This window comes from Rhinopithecus bieti, unplaced genomic scaffold (assembly GCF_001698545.2).
Source record: "Rhinopithecus bieti isolate Rb0 unplaced genomic scaffold, ASM169854v2 scaffold_7673, whole genome shotgun sequence".
Lineage (NCBI taxonomy): Eukaryota > Metazoa > Chordata > Mammalia > Primates > Cercopithecidae > Rhinopithecus > Rhinopithecus bieti.
Window position 1 is genome coordinate 2,144,194 of NW_016806375.1, and position 10,000 is coordinate 2,154,193.

The 10,000-nt window shown below is 44.8% G+C and overlaps 1 protein-coding gene across 1 annotated transcript in view; it reads right to left on the bottom strand.

Annotated features, from left to right (window-relative positions):
• Positions 1 to 10,000, bottom strand: part of GRIA1 (glutamate ionotropic receptor AMPA type subunit 1) — a 333,366-nt gene that overhangs the window by 6,480 nt on the left and 316,886 nt on the right. Inside the window, 1 exon segment of the mRNA XM_017875722.1 lies at positions 5,792 to 5,926. Within this exon segment, the coding sequence (XP_017731211.1) occupies positions 5,792 to 5,926 (135 nt within the window).

A 10,000-nucleotide genomic window follows, 5' to 3' on the forward strand; every position in this document is an offset into this window, starting at 1 on the left:
CCGTCTCGGCCTCCCAAAGTGCTGGGATTACAGGCTTGAGCCACCGCACCCGGCCCCAACTACTTGCTTTTCTAAGAAGAGTGTGCTCAGCCTCTGCACATCATAGAATATCCTAATCAAAGCTTAAACTTCAGTGATGTCCTTGCTCAGGCATACCTGCAAAGCACCAGTGATCACCTGCTGTGAAGGACGCGCCCCTTGAGTTATCAAGTCTCTCAGCTGTTCATTAATTCCAGGAAAATGTGCAAGCCCTCAATTGCTGTAGCTTAAACATGCCCCATGTTAGCACAGCCATATATAATCTTGAAAGGTCAGCATCTCTCATGGGGGTGAGAGAGGCTGGGGATTATTTTCCTTTGGGAGTGAGGTGGTGAATAATACTTTGCTGCCCTTAATATCAGCTAAGGATTCAGGTGCCAGTCTGTTTGCCCAGGCAGAGAGGAGGGGCAGAGGACCTGAGATTTTATTCAATTTGCAATGTGTCTTAGGTTATGTATTTTCTGCTACTACATGACAATTTAAATTAGACCGAAATACTGTGAGCTGCCTGAAGTCCCTCTCTGACTCTCCTACTCTCACATACTACCCTTTTCCCTTAGTCTTTCTGTGTTCCAGTCTCCTTGGCCTTCCTCCCCTTTCTGGGCAAGAGTTCACGTCTTTGGGCCTCTGACACTTGTATATCACTGGTAATTCTTTTTTCCCGGTTAATTCTTTTCATGCTTTGAGTCTGTTAAATATCACTTTCTCAGGGAAGCTGTTCTGACTGCCCCATTCTTTTATCAGGACTGGCCTCTGCTCTATACTTGACAACACTGGGCATTTTTTTTTCACTAACACTCATTGAACATGTAAGTGTTTGCTTATGTTCTGTCTTCCCTATCAAACTCTCAGCTTCTTGAGAAAAGAAGCTGTGTCTGTTTTGTTCTTGACTGTATCGCCAGTGCCGAGTCTTGCCCAGCATGCGGTGGTGCTCAGTATGTCTTTGTGGAAGGAATACCTGTAGGGTGCCTTCCCACTATCTCTGTGACACTTGTCCTGCTCATCACGTGTCAAAGGAGAAAGAGACTCATCAACACCCAGCAAGGGTTTAAATACTACAGTCAGTCAGATGAGGGGAACTGAATGGTAGAGCTACATTTTATTTGTCTTTGTGAGCAGCACTGTGGCTGGGACTGGAAGAACACAGAATAGGTGCTCAAAAATGATCTGCTGCCATGTGGTTGAAGCAGGACAGAGAGATTTAGGAAAAGTGGCTTGGCTGGTACCAAAAGCCTGGGCTTTGTGGAGACCATGTTGGAGGTCTAACTCCTGGTTTTTCAGTTCCTTGCTTGTGTGACCTAGCCAGGAAAAGTTACTTACTTTCTTTGAAACTTTATTTCATCTGTAGGATTGTAAGAACAACCTATTACATAGTTAATGAAAATGTGTAGAAATCACTTTGAACATAAAAGTTACCGAAAAATCATCTTTCCTTCTTCTCTTCCTTTCGTCTCTCTCTCTCTCCTCCCGCGGCCTCTGCTCTTCTCCTTTCTGCCCCCTCTCTCTTCTCTGTTCTGCCCCCTGCTCTTTCTCCTTTCTGCCCCTCGTCCCTCTTGTTCTTTTCATTCACGCGAAGAGTCGAGGAAGATGCTTTCTTAAGCACGGTGACCGACACCATGACGCAGGATGGCCTCGACGAGTTTACCGGACTTAAGGCGCCTCCTCCAGACGTAGCGGTCAAGGGCCGGCGGGCTTGCGTGGCTCACACTTGTGGTCCCAACACTTCGGCCGAAGTCAAGGTGGCTCGGATCACAAGGTCAGCCGAGATTAACGACCCATTCCCAATCGGCCTAACATCCGGGTGAGCACCACCCGCCCTTCTCTAGTAACAAACTACAAGAAATCTAGCCCCAGGTGGTCGGGTAGCCACACACCGTAAGCTACTGGGGAGGCTGAGCTAGGAGAAGCACTTGAACTCGGGAGGTGGAGGTTGCAGTGAGCCGAGATCGCACCACTGAACTCCAGCCTGGACAACAGAGTGAGACTCTGTCTCAAAAAAAAAAATACTGTGATAATGGAAATAAATGAGAGGGAAAGCTCTCATCAAATGCCCTTGGCATCATCAATTTGGGTCTCTCTGTAAGGTTGGGGACTCTACTTCTGAAAAAAACTAATTGCTTTTGGAGAAGGCTAAACACAGAATAATAACGAGAACTGCAAAACCGAAAAGTCTGAGAGGCAAGTTGAATGCATTTGTCTTATCTCTTTGGATAAGAGAGGAGTTGATGGAGCGTCAACAATTAAGGGCTGGGTTGATTAATAAAGAAAGTATCTTTTCTGCAGTTGGAAGATGGAAAATTCTATTAGGAGCCTCAGTGAGTTGGGTAAAAGTCGCGCCAATCAATGGAATTAATTCTAGAAGATTGTGGCAGAAGACATTGTATTAATGATTCCAAGAGACCCTGATGTTGGCTTCTGAAAAATTTAACATCTTCATTGTAAAGGGAAGGGTGAGAATGTCCCCAAGAAGCTATGCCATGACTCAGTGGCCTCTTTGAAAGATTCTCATTTTAATCTAAATAGTGTGACTTCAGTGAAGGTCAACATGGTCCCTGTTTTAAGAGGATCCCAGGCATTAGCCACTCTGGTACCACCACCTGCCACTGGTTATGATTATTGGGATTCATTGTAGTCCAGAGAAAGGGCTGGATATCCAGGAGCTTTCCTGCTTGGTGGATGACTGGTCTCATCACAGTTCATGAGCACAAACATGGGGCCAAAACTGACCGTTGGATGAAATTGTTTGTAATTCCTAGACTGGGTAGTTTTGATGGCAATACTTGCTTTAACTAAGAGCAGCTCCCTCCCATGCCCTGCTTCATCCTCTAAGATATTTTCTCCTTTGGATACAATTATGCATTAATTTTACTAATACTTACCCTCAGTGTGTGGGATGTCCAGAAAAATCAGACACAACTCCTTACCTTAAGGAACTCACAATCTATGTAGCTTAAGAACCCTAGCTCATGTAAACAGGGACAACAAAAGGAAAGTTTTAAGGAGGATGTATCTGGCCACTGGCAACAACTATTATTTGTAATACTAGTTATCATTGTCATTATTATTTACTGAGGGCTTACTGTGGCCCAGGAATTTTGTCAAGCTCTTTATATCCATTATTTTATACAATCCTTATAACAATTTTATGAGGTATGTACTACCACTGCCTCCATTTTATAGAAAATGAGGATCAGAGGCCGGGTGCAGTGGTTCACACTTGTAATCCCAGCACTTTGGGAGACCAAGGTGGGTGGATTATCTGAGGTCAGGAGTTTGAGACCAGCCTGGCTAACATGGTGAAACCCCGTCTCTACTAAAAATACAAAAATTCGCCGGGCATGGTGGCACATGCCTGTAATCCCAGCTACTCAGGAGGTTGAGGCAGGAGAATTGCTTGAGCCTGGGAGGTGGAGGTTGCAGTGAGCCAAGATCATGCCACTACACTCCAGCCTGGCCAACAGAGTGAGACTCTGTCTCAAAAAAAAAAAAAAAAAAAAAAAGAAAGAAAGAAAGAAAGAAAGAAAACGAGGATCAGAGAGTTATTAAAATCTGTCTAAGATGACACAGTTAACAAATGGAGCAGACAGAATTTATGCCCAGACATTCATTCTCCAGAGCTTCTACTCTAGATGATGATGCTGTACTGTGTCTTAGACAAGCAGTGAGAAAAAAGGAACTCCTATAATCTGTACTGGGCCAACTCTGGGCCTCTGGTTTGAGTCATGATCTATAGTGAAGGTTTTGAGGGGTGGTACAGGTTGTAGTTCCCCTAGTTCTTGTCCTGTTCCCCTTTTTTGCCCCTGGAGTAACCTTTCCTCATTTTGGAGGGTAAGGTAGGAGAGTCTTTAGTCCTATGTTTTGAATGGAATGGTCAAAGAGCTTTGAGTAGGTTCTAGGAGTTCTTGTTTGTTCAGCCAAGCTCCTTGGAGGCCTACATTGGGTTTAGAGTCTGGAGCCCATGCCTTTGTAGTTCTTGTCATTTGAGAGGACCTGAGAGGGACCTGGAGATGGATGAGCTGGTCAAGAGAAGGATTGGGGTGTTCCTAGGTCCCTGGTGAAATGTCATTGAACTTCCATTCCTTAATTGTTCCTTGTTGTGTCTTGGGGAAGTTGCCTTTTAAATGGGCTCTATGAAACAGAAGACAGGGTGAGGGATCGACCCATAAAAAGGCACATGAGTGGGAACATGAGGTGGGGGCGAAGGTATGGAGTATGTAAGGAGAGCAGATTGCTAGGATGTGAGTGGGGTAGGTAGGCTGACAGGGAAATGCTGAATACCAGGACAGAAGGCCCCTAGCTCCTCATGCACAGAACTAAATACAGAATTCCTAAACAGAAGGAGCAAATGCCCAGAAATGTCTTCTCCAAGGGTGACCCCAGAGGTATGTGTAGGATTGAGGGTCCCAGGCAGGGAGACGGTGGGCAGGAGGCTATGTTTGGATCCAAGAAGGGGCTTACTGAGCTTGGGGCCAAATGTCTGTTGAAAAGTGGGCTTCTTAGGGTACATTCTCATAAAGCAAATTCTACCAAGGGATCTTGTTAGTCTTGTCAAATCAAGATAACAGTATAGCTCAACATATTACCATGGGTACATTGCCCAGAGGGACTGCACTTCTCTTCTCTTCTCTATCTAGATCCCACCTGTCCTTCTTAATTTTGGCATCTTCCTGGAAGCCTTCTTCAATCTTTCTTCTCTAAATTCCTATAGGCCTTCCTATCTATGCCACAGGTTGCCTCACTGAGTAATTATATTGTGCCCATTCTTTGTGGAAGGTGAAAGGTGCTGAAGATCATAGAATGCACCTCCCTCCTTTCTGAGTCCTCATGATGCCTTGCTCATGGTATTGTTCACATGATTAACTTCCATAAATAATTTCTTACTGAAGCTAAATGTTGAGGGGCCTTGAAGATCATTTAATCCAAACTCCTTTTTGATGCTTGAATCCATATCCTTGTCAAGAGTTATTCATCCTCTACTTGTATACCTTCAGTGATGTTGAAACTTGCTACTTTTTGGGATAGTCTAGCCTTTCTTTAGACAGCTCTTTTAGAAGAGTAAATTTAGTGTATCATGTTAACATTTATCCTCTATCACCTTTAGTCATCTGTTCTTGTTGTATACTTTGGGACTCCATAGAACTAGCCTGTTTTCTTTTTCCACTTGGAAAGTATTGGTATTTTACAGACTACTCTTAAATCCTCCACAATTCTCTTCTCTAGTTCCCTTTAGCTACATTTGATGTGGTTTGGGGTCATCTCACTAATCTGCTTACTTTTCTCTGCACATGGTCCTCTTTGTCAACGTCTATCTCTTAGAGTGGAGCCTAAGAAAAGACTCAATTCACCAGGGTATGGCAAGGTCAGCACAGAGTAGAGGGTAGACATCCTTTCCTCTCTTTTGCAGCCACACTTCTGTTGCAACTTCAGAGAGAATGAGCCTTGGTAGCCATCACTCTTGCCTCTCGCTGTGCTGCCTGTCCATGTAAACTGCTAACTTTCAATCTCACTGACCCCTCTCTGGCAAATGCAGTTGTTTTCTTGGGCCTTGTGTCTGGCCCGACACACCCCATCTTCCTTCCTTTCTCACGGCTGCCTTTGTCCCTGTCACCTTCCTCCTAACAGCTTCCTGCTTTTTGTCTTGTGCTGACCTCAACCACCTGTCATTCCCCACCCTTTCTAGCAAAGGGACTCCCAGAAAACCCAGCTGCATCACAGAACAGGTTAGGAAAAAGGCCCGGGAAGACGATGCCACCTTCATCCGCTTGGATTCACTACGGGATTTGTAGCAGAACTCGATTAAGGCAACCAGCATGGCTAGTCCAAGTCCTCCGATCAGGATGTAGAACACGCCCGCCACATTGCTGAGACTCAGAGCGCTTGTCTTGTCCTAAGAAGAGGAGGAGGGAAAGGAAGGGGAGGGGGAAGAATAAAGTGAGTCAAGAGACTAAAGACCATCCAAGCAGCAGCATATTTACACACATACACTCAACCCCACACCCTCTTTAACATTTGCAATGGCTGAATAGGCTATTTATTCATTGACCAAATGTTAAACATTCCCCAGGAAAAAAGTGTGTGTCTATGTGTATTTATAAATTTTCCAAGCCTGCCTGATTATGTTGAATTTGTAATTACAATTCCCCACTCCTCAATGCCTTTTCTAGGGTGAGAGACATCACAAGAAATTTAAGGCAGCTTCTACCAAAATTTGCACCTTTGAGCTTACCCCATTCTTTCAGAAAACCATGTCCCTTCCTTTTCAGCTTGATTCCTGCCTCCCCCCACCGCATTTTCTCTGTTGCTTGGTAACGCATTGGCCTCGCTCATTGTTTATGTCTCTGAGCATTTTTCTGAGAGTTGGTACTTACAATGAACTTTCCCCTAGATGTGCATTCGATTTCAATTTAATAAGACAGTTATTGTATGTATAATAAAGACCAACTGATATATATGTTAACTTACTGCTGTGAGTGCCAATTTAGGGGAAGAAAACTAGGGGCTTAGAATAGTAAAAGGCACTGAGAGAAAATGGCTCTATTAAATCTTAATAATTATGCTTAATTGACACCATTTTTCCTGTTGGAGGTGCTTGCTAAAAACACTGGAGGCAGACCCAGGTGGCTGAATTTGGAAATCTCTGTTGCCTGTGATAAAAGATCTTACACTGGTTTGGGAAGAGCAGGGTCATGAAAAGGGTGCTTCATTCCTAGGAGTCTGAAGACAAGTACTCATGTCTAGTAGGAGGTGGCCAGAGCTCACCCTGTGGAGCCGGAAGAAGGCCACTGGTCTGCTGAGATCATCCCTGAGTTCTGTCACCTCCAGTGGGGTTCAAAAGTGAAAGTCTGAGGGACAACACTTTCCCAAGTGGTGAGAACAATCAAACACAGCTGACAGTCATGGTGAGAGGTAATGACGCAGGAAGCGGGGCGAGTTGCTCAGTCAAACTCTTGACACAGGCAGAGGAACATTTTTAACTATTAGAATACTCATTCCTAGATGTCATGGCAGCTCTAAGACCTTTGTTTATATTGTTTGTTCATGTACAATAAATGTCTCATTGAATTAAAATGAAATGCATGCCTCAGTTGGCACAGGTACACACCATCGTTGACTAGTTGGTGGCACTGGATAGGATATGGCCTTTATACCTCTCCATGTGTTCCTTTTCAGGTGGGAATGTAGGTGTGCCATGCAAGGGGTGGCCTGTGTTGCCCTAGAGACTTCGACTGACATTTACCTGTTAGAATCTGGGCATATGGAAAGGAATCGCTTATTGACTGATAAGTCAGTGACCTCTGCCTTGGTTCTAGTTGGTGCATTGTACAGGATTCAGCAGGACTGAGCTTGGGGACTGTAGCTGGCAAACAGCAGCATCCCTTCCCTTCCAGTAGCAGCTTTGGCCAGCAGAGCTGTAGGATTATCTAAAGCATGCCCCCTTGGTGGCTTCCTGTATCGCTAAAGCAGATGGCTCTTGAATATAGGTTACACTTGGCAAGGCATAGCCTGGCTTTGGAAGCAGTAGAAATGATTATTCAAAGGACTCAAAGGGGCAAAATTTCTCCTGCTCTGCTGTAATGACCTGACAAGGGTAATATGCAAAAAATGAGTTCAGTGCTTGGTTCAAGAGTTGGCTGAACAAGTAAATTCCCACTTCACATGATTTTTAGAACACTCAAAATGTCTCCCTGTTTGCTGTTCAGAAGTCATGTATTTCTTCCTCTGGAGAGTAACGCTTTAGAGTCCTTGGGGGATTACAGTTCACAGAAGTTCCTATAAAACTCTTCTGTTTAAACAGGGGTAAGGGTAGGGTTAGGAGGCATGTATTATCCCCTCAAACCTTAGTAAAGAGTGGTGGACAGTGGAGCTCAGAAGGAGTAGGTACAGGGACAGGCCTGAGGGCAGGTGGAAAACAAGAAAGCTGGAGGCTACTGACTTCATGAGCTGATCAGTGTTTCCATACCCAAAGCACACCTTGCCCCTTTGGTCACCAAGCTGTTTTCTTCTTGAGGTTTACCTTGGTTGTGGATGGCCTCCAAGGACAAGGGAGTGATGGGCATCTTTTTCTGTTACTATCTTCAAAAGACCCTAAGAGGGTATCTGCCTCCCTGACTAACAAGGAGGAGCATTCACTTCCAGTATATCTAGGAAGGAAGTGGGGTGAGATCTTCATACGGATGTGGTGTGGAAAGGCATGTTCTATATAAGCAAAGAAGGAGGGTCTAATGACTGACTATGTCTGGAGGTGAAGAGCATCCTTTATTTTAGAAGAAGGTCTCTGGCCCAGGGAGATGGCAATGTGTGTGATGGGGGATACATCCTTTACAAAGAGGACAGCTAGATGGTATAGGAACTGCCACCTTTTGGAGGATGCACAATGGCATTTATCACTATTTATGCTGACACAGCTCTGTAGTAGAGGAATCAGGAAAGACCTCTGGAATCAAGGGAGAACCTGGACCCAATTGCCACCAATATCACAGGTAACACAACCACCTAAATTCAGATTTATTTAATAGGATGTGGGATGAAGGACTGGTGTTGGTGTACTCTTAGTCCACATAGTTGAGGAGTTTCCACTTACACAAGATGTTCTGATTCCCCTTAAGCTTGTCATTAGCTTTTTGATAAGATCTTTCTAAGGAGGCCTGAGGCCATGGTCTTCTGTTTAGTTGCCTTTACTGACTTTCTTTGTCTCACGGTGTGGGAATAAAATGGGACGTCCTGGGGCAGGGACAAAAATCCCTTTTATTTGAGGACCACAGCTCTGGTTCCTCTGGTCCACAGCATCCATAAAAGAGGCAGCTTCCTCATGGATCTGTGTACAAACACCTACTCACATTTCACAGCAACACACTTCCTAGCTGTGATCAGGGACAGGGGAGAGATGGAGTTTAAGTCTTCTGAGCACCTCTCAGAGCACCCCGTTCTTCTATTCCATAGCAGCTGCACACCCCAAAAGCTAGGCAGCTTGTCAGTGGGGGTGGAAAAGTCACAACTCATCTCCCGCCAGGAGTGGGGAAAGAGAGTGACAGTATCAACAAGAGTGACAGGTGAAAAGAAAAATAAAACTCTTGTCTTGCAGAATGGCTGGGCTTGTTGCTATGGTGATGAATGGTGACGAGTGGTGATGAGACCCCCCCCACTCATCTGTTCTCCTTAACCTGTTGTCTTGATTTGCTGTCTCCCTCGTACGGAAAGGAGATTTCACCCCCATATTTCTCCTTGTTCTTCCTACATATTGGGGGACTGTCTCAGTCTCCTTCTGTGCTTCTGAGTCAACGTCCCTTCCAAGAATGTAGGACTGATTCATGACGAGGTCTGAGCTAGGCCTAAGGCAGAGAGACTCGAAGCTTTCTTTATGGACTAAGCAGAAAGCTCTAGGGAGAAGCCAAGGCTTTTGGTTGTCAGAGCAGTCCCTTCCACTGAGACTGGTGCTGCCTGCCATCAAGACCTGCTAACTCTGGACCAAGCTTCAGTTTATCCAAATGCTTCCATTCCTTCTTATCCTCTTGGAGAAAGTTTAAACTCATACAAAGCAAAAGCACAGTTTTCTTCTCTCTATGTCCTACTGAAATTCCATACAATTTTCTGTTATGCTTACATCTGGATTTTTAGAGGCAGCCTACGTGCCCTCCACATGCTGAATCTGTAATCTGACTTAGCCTTTTGGGGCCACAAAGAAAGGTCTACCCATTAGCCTTTCTGCTACAGTAGGCTTTCTCTTGGACTTTTTCAAAACTTGTATTTTTGGCTTAAGGACCATTTCCCTGAGCATTTGACTATTTCCTGGGAGTGAAGGCTGAGTGGTTGGCTAGGCTCACTCATTAGCTAAGACCAAAGTGAGAAAATTATGAGGAGGTGGATTTGGTTCAACCAAAGGAGGAGCTTTTAAATAAACAGAGCTGTCCAAAGGTGGAATGCACTGCCATAGGAAGTGGTGAGTTCCTCAAACATGAACACA